The sequence below is a fragment of the Lepidochelys kempii genome, chromosome 9 (assembly GCF_965140285.1).
Source record: "Lepidochelys kempii isolate rLepKem1 chromosome 9, rLepKem1.hap1, whole genome shotgun sequence".
Taxonomy (NCBI): domain Eukaryota; kingdom Metazoa; phylum Chordata; order Testudines; family Cheloniidae; genus Lepidochelys; species Lepidochelys kempii.
The window spans coordinates 90,809,797-90,826,281 of NC_136388.1; the positions used below are offsets into that span (position 1 = coordinate 90,809,797).

Consider the following 16,485-nt stretch of genomic DNA (forward strand, 5'->3'; position numbering starts at 1 on the left):
CTATGCTTTAAAATGTGTAAAGCCCTATTTAAATATGAAATGTTGGTAGTAATATTTAGTAATATTCTATTATAGTAATATTTTATTTCTCTTAAATCTGGTTAATTTCTCCATGACTAAATGACTATATATTTAACCCACTGATGAGTGAGTTACAGTTCCCTATCTGTTCCCAATCCACACAGGATATGGGTCTATTACAGCCGCAATTAGACAGGTATGTCTGTTTAGCTCAAGCTGTAACAGCTCTAAACAGATTTAGGTGCCAGGTTCAATCCCTGATGTTTCAGTCTTCATTCCTCTGTTTAAGAGCTTGCTCCTGTGGTTGTAGGAGGGCCTAGCCCTCGATTTCAAAGAACAGAGGGTTATGAGAGCAATACAATGATCAATACGGTATCATCTTTACTGTGTTCTGCTCTCTCTTGCCACAGAATGAGGAAGAAGAAATCAAACTGGAAATAAATATGTTAAAGAAATATTCTCATCACCGAAATATTGCGACATATTATGGAGCATTTGTAAAGCAGAGTCCTGCAGGCCAGGATGATCAGCTCTGGGTAAGTGTTGAATCCCATCTGTGTTCATCACATTTCCCTGGGAGAGCAACTCTTCATTGGGAGCTCCAGTGTGCTTAGCCCTGAGTCTAACTCAATGATCCATTTTTTTGCTTTGAGGACTACTTTGTAAGAGAGAGACTTTCTGCCTACCTATCTGCCCCACTTACGATTGAGAAGTGAATTGGAGAAGGAGCACAAATGGGACTTGGTACATCTTATGGTGACATGGTCCTGTAAGACTCCTAGGTAGTCAAAACACAAAATAGTTTTGTAGATAAATCGCCTTTTTCCAAAACACATAATTCCTTTTTTTCCCTATGAAAATGTAAATTGAAAAGCCATGTTTTCAGTTTTCCTGGTTTTGATTTCATTTGTTCCTTTTAGGTTTTCCCCCCTTTGTGCCTCCTTTTCTTGGTTTTTTTTCTCCCCCTTTTTCCATTGGCAAAATGGAAAAAGCAAAAAGGGGAGTTAAAAATGGGGAGAAGAAGGAAAAATCAATACCAAAAACATTCGGTAAAAATATTTGTGATCATTGTTTCAAAATCAGTTCTTTCTGAAAAATGTGAAATGAAAACAGTTTCTGCATGTTCTCAAAATTCTCCCCTGGCTCTGCAATTTTATAGCCAGCTCTAGTAAGGAAAGACATGCCCACAGAACTGTAATAAATGAGAGGCGTTGCTGGATTGTTTTACTCCAACAGCAAAGTGAAATGAAAATTTACTCCACTTGCAATCCTTGGAGGTTACGTACAGCACCGCACATTTACAGTCAAGCCCAACTGTGTCAGGCCAGAACTTGCACAGTGTGTTTCAATGGGGGCTGTGTTAAGGAGGTATAATGTGTTTGCCTCTCTGCAGTTGGTGATGGAATATTGTGGAGCTGGCTCTGTAACAGATTTGGTAAAGAAGACAAAAGGTAACTGTTTCAAGGAGGACTGGATTGCATATATCTGCAGAGAGGTTCTCAGGGTGAGTCTTGCTAACAGAGTTTGCTCGTTGCCACTTGACAATGTGAAGAGTTTCCTGTAATAACTATAAGATGTGGCACCAGGGCTGCTTTAGTGTCAATAAAAGAGGATGTCCCAGGTTACTTCCTGAGCCCAATCTTCATTCTTTGCTACTTGTTTCTCCTGGATAGTACAGAAACCAAACCAATTTCTAATTGTTTTTTGTGAAAGCAATACACATAGAAGCCTGGTAGCAAGGGTTACATAGCAAGCCAGGCTGAAAAGATCCAAGCCCATTAGTGAGATATTGATCTATCATCATCACCGTGGAGTTTTACCCATTTTTAAATAACAGTAAGATAAACGGCCATTCAAATGACATATGTTAAAATAGTGCATTAAGGCTTCAAAGGTCTAAAGTCTTTTATTTGTGTAGGGACAGAGATGGGTGGTCTGTTCGACAGAACATCAAATAGCCCACTTGGATTTGGGACTGGACTGCAGATTTGAATAGATATCAAATCCATGAGTCACTGGGGGCATCTGTTCTCTTGTTGGGAATTACTTGAATGGAGTAGCTCCCCTGATCACTTGGAAATTTTGTTGTCAGACACCTCAGCTTGCTGTCATTACCGTGGTCCACCATGGTCTGCATTCTGCCTCCATTTGGGGACATGAAAGGCCACATTTTCCACGGAGGTGTAAAAACCTCCCATCTGTCCATGGCAAATGGGTAACTGATGGTGAGACGGGCACGTATGCAGTTTCTCACTGTTCAAGTGCAAAGGCACGTTAATTTTTGTGGACACTTATGCCATTTTACTTGCACAGCCATTGCATCCCCTTTAGAAAATTTGGCTTTACAAGCCCCCTTTTAATTTAAGTACTGCAACTTAAGATAATAAATACACATTAGTGTAGGACAAAAGGGAATGGCTACACCCATCTCCGTATGAAAACTGATGAAGAGCATGTGTGGAGAGTGACCTGTCAGTATGTGGGGCGAGGAAATTGTGATAGAACTTTGGATTTTGTCAGACGCTGTTTGTGTTTCTAGTCACTCATATTAAAGAGGGCAAACATTTTTGGTGGTCTTTTTACTTCTCGTCAGCATCAGTGCAATATATTCCATTATTTCTAGCCTACTTTAACGAATGTTTTGAAACTAAAATAGTCTCGAATGGAGATGTGATCACTAGTCACTGAAGTCTGCGGGAATCTGGCTCAATACAGGATTTAATCCATTGCGACCAGTCTTTTGTTTCTCTGCATACTCCATACACAGCACTCTGCGTGCTGTGCAAACACTTTGCTGTTCACACCCCAGTTTCCTCTTTCATGTGCCTTTAACACATACTGTAAATGGGCATCCCTCTGATTCTGAAATTGCAGTATGCAATTTTGGGGCCTCTTTCTCCTCTTACTTGTCATCAGAGATGGTCTCCTGCTGTCAGACTTGTGGGAGTGAGAAGAAAATCAAACCCATTGTTGCTTTCTTCTCTTACTGCTAAAATGGTGTCAATTAATTTGTTGCTGCCAATCACAGCTAAAGAATTTTAGATTGGTAAATTTTAGTCCCTTTTCTCCATTAATATAGCCAGAACAAAGCAAAAGAACTTCATGGGACAAAAATTCCAAAGTGATGAAACTGATAGAAAAAAGCTAGAACCATGTGGTTGTCTTGCAGGGTTTGGCACATCTTCATATTAATCACGTTATCCACCGAGATATTAAAGGACAGAACGTTCTCTTAACAGAAAATGCAGAAGTAAAACTAGGTAAGTTTCTCTCAATTTTTTCTAGAAACCTGTGAGTTAAAGATATGCTGAGGTTTCCATGTTAACCTGAAAAGGATATCTAATAACTCAAGAGTGAAAAATATATTAAGTATAGTTGTAAAGACTTACATTTATATGGTACCTTTCATACAGAAGGATCCCAAAGGTCTTTATAGGCTCTGTGCATGGGAATTGCTCTCCTCATATGAAATACAACCATCCCAATAGAGTCACACTTAGAACCTGTTTAATAGCCCACAGCAACACTACATTACGCATAAGTACTAAATTCAAAATGTAGAAAAGTGTCCTTGTCCTGTCCTTTCTGCCTATCTGCCACTGGACCATCTTCTGTTGGTGAGAGAGACAAGCTTTTGAGCTTACACAGAGCTCTTCTTTGGCCAAAACAGTTTAGAAAAATCAGTTTTGAGCAATAAATTCCACTGAGCCGTTTTTCTACTCAAAGTGGGTTAGGAGATTTTAATGAAACTCATAGTCAGTGCTGAGGCTGTGACATACACTTCGCCCTGTCTAAAGGGCACCATGAAAAGGTAGTTATGTACCAAGAGTTTCCACCCAAGAGTATTTGAGAGCCCTCTCATTTCCTCTTCCAAGTGGTATGTCGCGGTGTGCGGACTATTGACAATTTTTAGCTCTGTGAAAGCCAACAATGTCAATAGCTCAAAAGCAAATGTGGACAGTTAGGAGTTTGGTTTTTTGAAAGGACATCACTGGGAATATCCGGCAATTTTTAAAGAGAGCGTATCAAGAACAGTGCTTTTCTCATGTAGGATTTTTCTTTTGTTTTCTCTGTTTCATGGTTTCAGGAGTTCAAAAATAAAATAAAGATTATTCTGTGTAGATACTGGGTGAGATGCTCAGTAAATGTAAATCAGCAAAGCTCTGACGCCTGGTGGAGATCTGATCTATGTGGTGAAATTCTAGCTCCACTGAAGTCAGTGGGAGTTTTGCCACTGACTTCAGTGGAGGCAGGATTTCACCCAGAGTCTTTTTTTTCCATTTCGCAAATGCTCCTGCTGTACTTCTTGAAATTAGCAAGGCCTTTTTTTGTTTTGTTTTCATTTTGTTTGCTGCCTTGTTTTGCTGCTAACAGCATAAGGGATGTCTTTCGCCTATTAAAAAAATAAAGCGAGTACTCCGTATTTTAGATGAGCAGACAATAATGAAACATTTCTATAAAGTACCAAAGTAAAACTAAAATATTTCCAGAGAAATTTAGCTCAGCCATGTCTAAAAGCCAAGAAGCTGGAAAACTCAGACTTCAGAGATCCAATGTCATTCAACCTTGTTAATGGGCTTTATATAAAAGACTAATATTTCACATCCAAAATACAGAACACTTTGATGAAAAGACACCCGCCCATTATTAGATAAGCTTACACAATTTAGTGCTACAATAATTTCCTGTTGCCGTATGGTTCTGTGAGGTCTGTTTATCAATAGATATACCAGAAGTTGCATGCAAATAATTTGCTCATTGGAGTCAAGCATGAAAATCTGCTCCTTGGTGCCATGGGTAATAATAGGGTTGTACACTGCCTAATCTCTTTTTCCTCTGCTGCTTACACTAATTGGATACTACTGTAGCTACTCTTTGAGTAACACTCAACTTTATTTATATCCTTTTCCCAGTTGATCAGATATTGTGCAGAGGTGTTTTTTTCAATGAGTACATAGTTACTGAATGTGGATCCTATTTATCATCTGAGCAATGATGTTTGACAATACAACTAAAAATTCAGGTTGTGATGCCACTGCCCATTTGCACAGCACAACTTATTCCTCTTAATGCACGTCACAGGTGGATAAAACAGTGCACTCCTCCAACATATTCTGAGACAGGAGTGCAGCAAAAAAAAGGTCTGTGAAACCATTCAGAACAAAGCAATCCATTTCCTCGCTAATGTGCTGACCCTATCCAACGTTAACCACCAGCCGTAATACTAGAAATCTCCCAGTCTCACCTGAACACTTATGTGTAGGTTTTCGTTTTAGATTAAAATACCATTTGAAAATCTTCATCCACACCCCAAAGTAGTGCTTAATCCAAGTATATATTATATATTCCATAGTATCCTATTATAAAGCACTTTGAGGCCAACGAAAAGCACTTTGTAAGTTAGGTATTTTTATTTATCATAAGAGTACATCCCTATAGTGGCCATTCTGCCAAACTTAGCATGGATCGTGTTAATTTTAAATTTTCCTTTTGGACTGTCTGGTATAAATAGCTAGGCTCCACTGGAAACCCTATATTATAAGAGCTCAAATCTGCTATGCATTGCAACCCTAGAGTCTGCTTTCCAAACAGAGACAATAACATATCAGACTTTTGTCCTATGAATTCAGCACTTGGCTCATTACTTTACACTTGCTTAACTCTGCAGTGGATTTTGGGGTAAGCGCTCAACTGGATAGGACGATTGGGAGAAGAAATACATTCATCGGAACTCCCTATTGGATGGCGCCCGAGGTCATAGCTTGCGAGGAGAACCAAGATTCAACATATGATTACAGAGTGAGTGTTGTTAGGAACTTAGAATCAATAGTAAAGTAAACAAGTTTTTGCTATTGACATCCTTTTGAAGTAGTTAACCGAAAGAATTGAAAAAAGGCGTCACCCTCCCTTAAAACCACAGTCATGTAAAGGGCTGTTTTTTTAATATGCCATTTGTGACCCAAAAAAAAGAGTTTCAATATGAATTTATTTTCTTTGTGAACCGTTAACGTACAAAATGAAATACAAATATGTTTAGAATGAAACGTATGAAAGTATCGCTTATCCTCTGAAAACAAGACACAGTATCTGGAGATGGCTAGGGTGAAAAGACCTAAAAAGGGTGGTTAAGAAGCAGTGTAACACAGCTTCTTTCCTCTGTGATAGCAAATTATTTTTCCTTATGCTTATTGCACAGTCCTCGGGGTAATTTTACAATAATATCACACATATAATTATTAGCTTAGAACAACAAAAGACTCCTTGCTCCAGAAAAGATCACTAACCATTCACCACAGTCATGCTCTCGGGAGGAAAAAGTCTGAATGACTTTATGTGTCTTGTCCTTATGACTATATCCGGACTGTTTTCTTGGTGAGACACTCTCTCAACTCATTCATGGCACTGTACAACCATGAACGAAATATCCTCCTCACTGACACCAAAGAGATAGAGTATGTGTTATTCTTCCGAGGCCATCTGGGCACACTGCAATTTGGATACCGTATAAAAATGGCTATCAAAAAATTCTCTGGCAGTCCCCCTTACTATTATAATATGCTGATTTGGCTCTAAAGAGGCACGTGATACTGTTTGTCAGCCTGTGGTTGAATTGCTTGCACCACTGTCATCATTTACATATCTGCACATACCACATAGGACAATTTCCAAAGAATGCTTTCTGAATGACTGCTCTTGCCAAGTCCTTGTGTTGGGTTGGTTGCCTTCTTTTGTGTATCTTGTCCTTATAACAAGTTTGTAACACAAGGATCATCAAAATTACATCTGTTATTCCAGCTGTGGCATATTCAGAGCTCATATTATTACCTCTGTTTTCTACTGAGTCAAAGGGCATGATTCTGATTTATACTGCTTTGTCACTGTTGAAAAATGGCCTTTCACCCATTTAAAGGCATCTTAACATAAGAGAAAATCAAGTCCAAAGACTATTCTTTGCCTTTTGTTCATACTATATAAACCTTATGCCAAAGACTCAAGAAGTTTATCCGTTAGCTCCCATCTGTACCCCCAGTTCTATTCCTATTTAGCGCATTTTCTAGTGATGACTGAAGGGTATCCCCAGTTTGTGTGGTTTCCCTGTGTTGAATAACTTTTGCCCACATTGCCCTAGCTCCAGTCCGATTCCACAGACCGTAGTCCAAAGCTGATCAGCCGGGGGTTTCCAAAGTGCTGATTCAGACACAGTGTTGTTATTCAGAAGCCTGGACTGGGGCAAGTATTTATAAACATTGCTGATATGCTGAGTGAAAAGCAGGAAGCTGTTCTGCTGTGCCCATGACTTCTCACAGGTCCTGCTTTTAAAAAATAAAAAAAAATCCCACCAAAAAATGCAGTTCTTCTTATCTCACTAGCCTCGTTTCTCCGTACACCCCTAAGCATCAGCCCAAGGTTATCTGAAGCTTGCGTGCATGTCCCATCATCACCAGAGTCTAACTGTAGTACAGTGGGTGGCCATTTGTTTCGCACTTTTTCTGAAAGATCTCCCTTTTCTTGCTTTCAGTCATTAGTTAAATGACACAACCTGATCCTGAATCCTCTCCAGCTCCCACTGAAATCCAGGGTCCTCCTCAGGATCAGGCCCACAGTCTGCAATGCAAGCTGTTTCCAGCCTTGTAAAGCGCTGTGGGTTGGCTTGGCACTGTACACATTGTGAAGGTTTCAGAGTAGCAGCCATGTTAGTCTGTATTCGCAAAAAGAAAAGGAGGACTTGTGGCACCTTAGAGACTAACCAATTTATTTGAGCATAAGCTTTCGTGAGCTACAGCTCACTGTATCCGATGAAATGAGCTGTAGCTCTCGAAAGCTTATGCTCAGATAAATTGGTTAGTCTCTAAGGTGCCGCTAGTACTCCTTTTCTTATTGTGAAGGTGTCGTCTTAGGGCCAGGTCGGACACAAGTAGCTGTTCATTAAGGATTTTTGCGCCAAGTCTGCAAGGATTTGCCATCTGCCAGTATTTTGTCTGATTTTCTGAGTAACAAAGTGCTATGAGACTTCAGGGTACCCTTTTCTTTTACATAATAATCATAGAGATCTCCCATAAGTTTATTTGGATAAATGTATCTGCCTAGGTGCATATGTCCACAAAAAGAGAGAAGTGTTGCACACCACTAAGCAAGTGGAAGCCTGGTTACATTCTTAAAGTCAATAGCATTACTCCTGATTTACACCTTTGTGATCAGAATCTGGCCATTTGGGTTTCTGATGCCATATAATATTCATAGAGGAGACTCCAGTCTGACCTAACTGAACTAAGTTAATATATCTATATTAAATCTGAATACATAGTTCTACTTTTTTTCCCACTGGCTAGTAACTTGTCCATGGATTGAAATACCTTCCGTGGGCCTGACTGCCATCTCCCTTCAAGCAGTGTAGGAAAGCAGTGGGGTCTCACCTGTGCACCTCCTCTGTAACAGAGGAGAGAATCTGGGCCATGGCTTCAAATGGGCCCTTCTATATTCTGGAACTTTTGTTTTAAAGATGAAAGGTCTGTTTCGGGGCTGGCTATTTCAATGATGAATCAGCTGTTCCAAGTTGTGTGGGAAATGGAAAGCTGGCCATTAGCACATTTCCGACAGGCTCAGCTGGGAACGGGCGGGAGCAGAATGGATGTCACTCACAAGAAAAGACCCTTCCATGGAACTCTAGGCAAGCGTTATGGTTTTTTTAACCCTACATACTACAAGTTACATCATTCACGGTTTCTTTTCCTACAGAGTGACTTGTGGTCTCTGGGAATCACAGCTATAGAAATGGCAGAAGGAGCTCCTCGTAAGTGATTGGGTATAGTTCTTTGTTAAATAGTTAGCCTAAATTTCATGGACACATTCTGTCCTGCTAGGTTAGCTTATCTCATGCTTGTCTAGGGCGTGTTCAGCTCTGACTGCCTCTTTTCAAATAATTCGTTATTTGACTCTTTTCCTATCTGTGCTCCTTTGCTCACCCTTTTTTCTTTTGATTCTCTCCTTCTGTTTCTTCACTCCTTGCCTGCCTTTGGGAAGATAGGGAAGCCAAGTGTTGTCTTCTAGAGCTGAGGTTAGTAGTGTCACTTCATTGATCATTACATGTGGATATAGATGAGCAAGAGCGATTAAAGCTTCAGCGTAAATGTGGGACAGTTTCAGTACTGGGGCTTCTCCAGAGAAAAACATCCCTTGAAAATGGTCCCCCAACCTGTTGTGGCACGAATCTTCATCCTGTAATTCCAGATGGAAGATTCCTCCAGGAGGTTGGAATAGGGGCCAGTGTCAAGAAAGAGCTATTCACCTTCACGGTACGTCAGTGGGCTAATCCACCTCTTTGGTCTTCCCATCAAGGGAACCAGTTCTCCATTGCACTGCACCCCACGCAGTCATTCAGAGTGAAAATGCTACTGAGGCGAAACACGATCAAATCTGAATGGGAGCGTTTCACTCCCACTTTGCACTGGTGTAAGTGGCTGTACGAGGTGCAGCGTAATGGAGAACGGGGCCCCCTAGAGAAAGAAAATTGGTCTGGGGTTAGTGCCTTGCTCACTCCTGAGTTTCACAAGGATTACATCATTTTCCCCCCTCAAAGCAATTTTGGAGATCTGTGGAGTGAGACCCCTCCCCCCCCACAGAACAGCAAAAATACTTCAGCCACACTTCAGTCACAGTTCTGATTTGCTTCCGTCATCTCCCCTCTCCTGCAATTTTCTTGCTCCTCCAGACACTCTCCTACAGCCACATGGCACCACAATTCTGTCAACATGCTTCTGGCCTTAAATTTTCTTTCAGTATTATCTACCAAAGTCAGATACTCCTGATATAAGATACAAGTACAGAACGTAATTTAGATGCAGGGTCCTGGTTATCTAGCATTGCGGCAGACTATTACCCTTGTGCAATAGGGTGGGTTTGTGCCTAGGAGCACAAGGCATGTTGGATGTTCTGCAGCATAATGGTGTGAAGACACAATAGGGGTGTTTGGTAATTGCTGAACCTGCTGGAGGGGATCCTATTTATAGCCTAGGACCTGGCCTATGCTAGAGGGCACCTGGGATGTGTTTATCAACCAGTCAAGATACAAGTCAGGCCAAACTGAGATCTAAAGCATTTTCACAAATCATGCTCCAGGCTAGCTAGATCTTAGTTTTGAGGCACAAGTCTTGGAGGATATTTTTTATGTAACAAACATTCTTGCTTCACACCATATTTCAGTTGTATTTATTTATTGTATTTTCAGACTGGCTAATGCTAGTAGGCAAGTTTTAAGGAGGGTGCGATAGTGTATTTATTATTTCTATTGAGGTAGCACCTAGGAGCCCCAGGCGAAGACCAGACTCCGTTGTGTTAGGCGCTGTACAAACACACAACCGTCCCTGCCCCAAAGATCTTCCGATCCGAGTATGAGACAAGAGACAATAGGTGGATACAGACAGACAGATGTCAGAAGACCAGGAAACAATGAGACGATGGAGCCTGATTCTTCTGGCACACCTGTTCCACACTAGTGTGGTTCCATTGCCTTTAGTAGGCTACATCTACCTTACGAGCTAGGGTTGTCATTCCCCCACTCATGTATGCGCACATGCACTAGCTCTCATCAAGCTAGCGGGAGTGTCAATAGCCGTGCAGCTGCAATAGCACGGTTATCGGCAGCTGAGGTATGGCTGAGCCATGCCAGCTATGTACCCACCCGCTACAGGCTGGTTTGTACTGGGCACGGCTAAGCCATGCTTCTGCTGCCGCTGCTGCCCATCCCCTGCTATTTATGTTCTCCCTGGCTCTGCAAGAGCTAGCATGAGTAAGTGTCCGCGAGCAGGGGAATCGTACCTCCAACTTGTAGTGCAGATGTGGCCATAGAGTTACTTCTGATTTACACCAAGATTATCAGGCCTGATAGTCCCCATCCGTGTCATTCAGCCTGCAGTAGCATTTTGGAGGGGCAACCGTCCGCCAACATTTCTACTCCACACCCAGCAAACGTGACACATTGGGAATGGTCAGTGAAATGTAGGGGGTGGACTTTCTGGGTCAGGACAGTATTTACTTTTTAGTGTTGTTTTCCGTGTTGACTTTCTACAACAAAACCAGGAGTGGGTGTAGATAGAAAAAAAACAGTGTACCAAACACAGTGATGGAATCTGTTTAGAAAGCACCGATTGGTCTAAGTGGGCACAGAGTCCTTAAATACAGTGTAGCCAAAACATGTTCTTAGCCATATGTCCAGCTCCAATGGAGCGACGTACCAGTTCCCATGCCAGGTTTTTCTCTTCCTTCTTTTTCCCTTATGCCACGTGCTTTAGAGTGAGGAGGTTTGTTAACACCGAGCTTATTGTTTATCTCAGCTGTAAACCAGGCATATTAAAATAGATCAACATTTTGATCCAGAGTTTGACTTTCACATGTAGGTGTAAATGTCCTTTCATCGCTATGAAAATGTGCTTGTTTTATAATCCAGTCAAGCATTCTTTGGCCTTTGTTTTGAACAGAGATATAGAGCCTTAAAAGTCTGAAGGGCTGCATTGATCATTTCAATGGAGTCCTTCCTTTTACTGAATCCTTGCATCTCAGCTATAGCAATGTACAGTCCGGCCCACTCAGAGCCCTTCTGTGCTGCAAAGCTTTTCCTCCTCGGGGCAGTGAATTCCACTGAATAGCATTGAACTCCTGTGAAGGATCCTTCCATTCTTTAGAACAGGAGGAATTTTAAAGGGCTGCTACTTCTCATATCAGAAAGAGCTATTCCGTGCCCCCACATCACCCTAGGTATGTCAAAGGGATCAAAGGACAGGGGAAACTTGGCACTGCTTTAGTGTACTTTTTAATAGCTTGTGTTTTCCTTTGCAGCCCTGTGTGATATGCATCCCATGAGAGCTCTCTTTCTCATTCCACGAAACCCTCCCCCAAAACTGAAATCCAGAAAATGGTAAAGATATTTTTAAAATATATTTTAGCAGCCTCAGGCTTCTGTGGGTTTTTGATGCCTGAAGCTCAAAGACTGTGATCTTATCAAATCTTACAAATGAGATCTTGTCTATGCTGGTATTTCTGCTACTGATATAATCCCCTCTGCTACTGATAGGTTTCAGAGTAGCAGCCGTGTTAGTCTGTATCCGCAAAAAGAAAAGGAGGACTTGTGGCACCCTAGAGACTAACAAATTTATTTGAGCATGAGCTTTCGTGAGCTACAGCCCACTTCATCGGATACTGAATGCATCTGATAAAGTGAGCTGTAGCTCACGAAAGCTTATGCTCATATAAATGTGTTAGTCTCTAAGGTGCCACAAGTCCTCCGTTTCTTTCAGCTACTGATGTGAGTTCCAAGTATAAACACAATTCCTGTTTGTGAAGCATGATCTGCACTGGGGCAGATTACCCCAATTTGAAACCCAGCTAAGCTGCCCCGGTACAAATTGCACTGCGTTGGTGTAAACTGTGCCTACACTAGGGACTTGCACTGGTGGCTGAAATTCCAATGTAGACATGGCTTACGTGGGGTTGCTTTGTTCAGTGTTTATCAGGAGACCTCCAAGGAAAACCCAAGGTGCTGCAGGCAGTAGTGTTGGTAGGCCAGAAGGTGGCACTGTATCCAGATACATCAGGAATGAACACATTCCCTAGCATGAATTTAGGGAGAATTGTGTTTGTCTTTCAGATGAGACATAAAATTGTGGTCTTTGCCATGTATGGTCATTATGGACTTTTTGTAAGTGTAGTGATGATAGTCTTATTATTATAGTCAAAATCCAATTTTGGTAGTTACTGCCTCCTTAAATTTCCCCTACTATTTCAACTGGATACAGGAGGTGAAATTTTGCCCTCGGTTACACTGGTGTAAATTCACCGTAATGTCGCAGTGAGCAGAATTTGTCCTAGAATTCTTCCTTGCTCTGTGTCCTAAACTTTCATGTAGTGATGTGATATACTGATAAAACTCCTGCTGTATTCCACCCCTATAGGAGGCTGTGCTTTAGTGCTGGCCAAAGCAAACTTTGCAAATACAGTGACTTGGGATCCTGCAGAGTAAAAGGTGCTATGTAAATTTAAGCAGAATTTTATTTTCATCTGATTTTGTTTGTTTGTTGTTGGTTTTTTCCCCCCAGGTCCAAGAAATTTCTTAATTTTGTTGAAAGTTGCCTGGTTAAAAATTACTTGCATCGTCCATCCACTGAAACTTTGCTTAAGCATTCCTTTATCCGAGACATGCAGAATGAACGGCAAGTGCGCATCATGCTGAAAGACCACCTGGACAGGACCAGGAAGAAAAAGGGAGAGAAAGGTAAGGTTAAAAATAATGCAAACATAGGCACTCATCCTGCACAGAGCCTTACGAAAGGCAGTGGAGCTATGTGCAGACACAGTGAAATTCTGGCCCCACTGAAGACAATGAAAGTCTTGCAAGTTGCAAGTGACTTCAGTGGTGGCAGGATTTCACCCACAGTGTGTGTCTGCATGGAGCTGATTGCAGGGGACCCGAGAATGGAATTTTAAGAAGGGTTCAGCACTTGTAGCTGGGCCCAGATTTTCAAGAGAAATCAGCTCCCATGAAATCACCTAGATAAATGTCTCGATTTTCAAAGGAGTTCAATGCATTAAGCACTGAGCTCTTTTGAAAATCGGGATGTAAATGTCTCTATGAGAGCTGCCAGGAGCTGAGCTCTTTTGAAAATCTGGGCCCCAAGTGACTAAATCACACAGAAGAGATCAATAAATCCATTTCCTTGTTTTACTCCTACCTGGGCTTTCAACCTACTGATTTATTCAAAAACAAGAATCTGAGTTTGTAACAACTAAAACAAACTCTAACTTTGTTCTCCAAAGCAAAATTTAGAAAAGAATCTGTTTTAGACTAAATGATTGATTTTTGAATAAATGACCATATATTGCGTGGTATCAGCCATGCAGCATAGAAAGAGAGAGCCACGGAGCCACTCAACATCTCCACTTCTCTTTCTCCATCTGTATATTTTATACCTCACAAGGGCATTGTGAAGATTAGTTGAATATTAGAGCCTGGTTGTAAAGTGTAATGAAAATTTAAAGTGCTGTATGTATAAAGTCTAAGTACTGGTTTGACACAATGAGATTTTTGTATCTGAAATGAAACTACTGCCGCAAGGTGTAATTTACGTACTGAAATAATAATAATGGTACATTCTATAGCACCTGTCATCTGCGGGTCTCGAAGCGTTTGGAACAGTAGCAAACATGAGTAGGAAAACAACTTATTAAAAGGTTACACATTTGCCACTTGTGCAAAAGCTCATGGTAATAATTACATAAATGCTAGAAAATTACATGGGGGGCGGAATTCCTACTGATAGTCAAAGCTCACCTGAAGGGGAGCAATGTTGTGGAATTACTATTCATGATACACTTCAGTGACTTGAAAAAAAAGTTACAGACACCCACTGTCACATTGTGCCCAGCTGGAAATAAAGATGCTGACCCTGTTTGGATGAAATTAAAACTTCAAAGATCTGCCTTCGTGATAAAAGTTGGAAAGAACGTCAGACTTACAACTTTGCTTCTTTATGAGATGTTTATACTAACGCTCAAATTAACCAGTTAACAAGGTGTTTCTCTTTTGTACTTAATTAGTTTTATTAATTTTCATATGAATTTAGGTCTGGATTGACTGAAGGCCTTGGCTCATCCACAAAACAGGCATAGCATGGCAGGCAATGGCCATGCAAGCTCCCTAACACCCTCCCACCAATGTGCCTCAAATCCTGTTCTGAGGCACCCTTCTGCAGATATTGCCACCGTTTTTTGGCTTCTTCTGATTGGTTCCAATGTGGACGCCTGCTTACAGAAAAGTAGACTAGATCCATGAAACCCATTTCATGTAGACCACTCAATGGGAACAACCTTTTAGACTGCGATTTTCAAAGGGCTCTAAAGGAGTTAGTTTCCCAACTCCCATTGACTTTCCCAGATCACCTGAGCTGGGTTTGAATGGGTGACCTAATGTTGAAAAACTTGGTAACCCATCCATAATCCCCTGAACCATCTACTCCTTCCATAAGGGGTTCCATTAATGACTAGCTGATGATGTCTCTTTCTTTTCCTTCTTCCATTACACTTTTAAGACTCTTCAAATCTGATACATAAAGGGCCCTGATCCAAAGTCCATTGAAGTCAAAACAAGCCTCTCATTGGCTTCAGTGGGTTCTGAATCGGACCCTAAAGTCATTTGCTGTGATTTTGTAGAACCATTACTTAGGTTAGTATCGGGAGGTAACATACTCCTTATCTGGGTTTGTATTGTTTTCTTTTTTAGACGAAACAGAGTATGAGTATACTGGAAGTGAGGAAGAAGATGATGAACTGGATGAAGATGAAGGAGAACCAAGGTTAATTTTATTAGCTGTGTATAATATTGGACTAACCAAAGCATTTTCATCAAAGGCACCTCTCCTCAGCCAGATGGGTTTTCTTACCATATTTTAACCCTTAATGCTCTGTGGTACCCAGTTAGCCATAACTGGTTTGTAGCTGTTGCATCTAAATGTTGAGTGTAAGGTATCTGCAATATGTTGTCTTCATAATTCCCCAGCAATGGGGAGGGAATGTCACAAACAAAGAAGCAGATAATCAGCTTCAGCCTGGATTTTGTAGTGTAGTAAATACCGAAGCATGGCCAGCCTACAGAGAATGATTCTGTGGAGATTTATTTGAACATTTACATTTGTTAGCACAGGCAGCATGCCATTTCCCAGCGACGTTTTGTACTTGCTCTGCGGCTTTAACGTTATGGTGAGTCTTATAGAAACTTCTCTTCTGTTTCAGTTCCATAGTTAATATCCCTGGTGAATCAACGCTCCGTCGTGAATTTCTGAGGCTGCAGCAGGAGAACAAAAATCGGTCTGACCCTCATCGACAGCAGCAGTTCCAGCAGCAGCAGCTAAAGGACCAGGAGAAATACAAAAAGCAGCTGCAGGCAGAGCGGCAGAAACGAATCGAGCAAGAAAAAGAGCGGAGGAAGAGGCTGGAGGATGTAGGAAATGGCTTGTATTTGTAATCCACGTATATCAATCAGTGACCAACGAAACTATGCCAATTTCAAGAATAGGTTTTAAAAGAAAAAGAGGCCTTGTTAAATTCCCGTCACCAGCTGGTTTGGAATCTTTAACCCTGGTAGAAATTTGTGGCTTCTGACCACTGAGATTAATCAATTTTTTGAAAAGGTTCTACCCACTTCCTGCTAACTCCCTGCCCATGTGCTCTGGGAAGTCGATGTGTAACCACACTTACCTCAGTGTGGTTGGACCCCAGGAATGGGTAGGCAAAACAGAGGTGGAATTCTTATTCCCTTGCCCTTGTGCATAGTCCAAGTTCAAGTCTATACTTGTGAGTCCAAACTACACTGGTACTTGTGATAGGATTGCACTCTGCTTTTGTGGTGCTACATTGCAGTTGCTAAATCAGAGTCATGTCTTTTCATGGCCTCTGAAGCCATTATAGGACAGTTAAGAT

At 41.3% G+C, this 16,485-nt stretch overlaps 1 protein-coding gene across 2 annotated transcripts in view; it reads left to right on the top strand.

Moving 5' to 3' along the window:
* Positions 1-16,485, top strand: part of NRK (Nik related kinase) — a 121,783-nt gene that overhangs the window by 50,631 nt on the left and 54,667 nt on the right. Inside the window, exons 5-13 of one of the 2 annotated variants that reach the window (XM_073358334.1) lie at positions 432-557; positions 1,415-1,525; positions 3,191-3,281; positions 5,690-5,820; positions 8,758-8,812; positions 11,854-11,932; positions 13,110-13,285; positions 15,290-15,362; positions 15,799-16,006. In XM_073358334.1, the coding sequence (XP_073214435.1) occupies positions 432-557; positions 1,415-1,525; positions 3,191-3,281; positions 5,690-5,820; positions 8,758-8,812; positions 11,854-11,932; positions 13,110-13,285; positions 15,290-15,362; positions 15,799-16,006 (1,050 nt within the window). Of the gene's footprint in view, positions 1-431; positions 558-1,414; positions 1,526-3,190; positions 3,282-5,689; positions 5,821-8,757; positions 8,813-11,853; positions 11,933-13,109; positions 13,286-15,289; positions 15,363-15,798; positions 16,007-16,485 lie in introns of those variants that run through there. The other variant, XM_073358336.1, reaches the window with a different exon arrangement.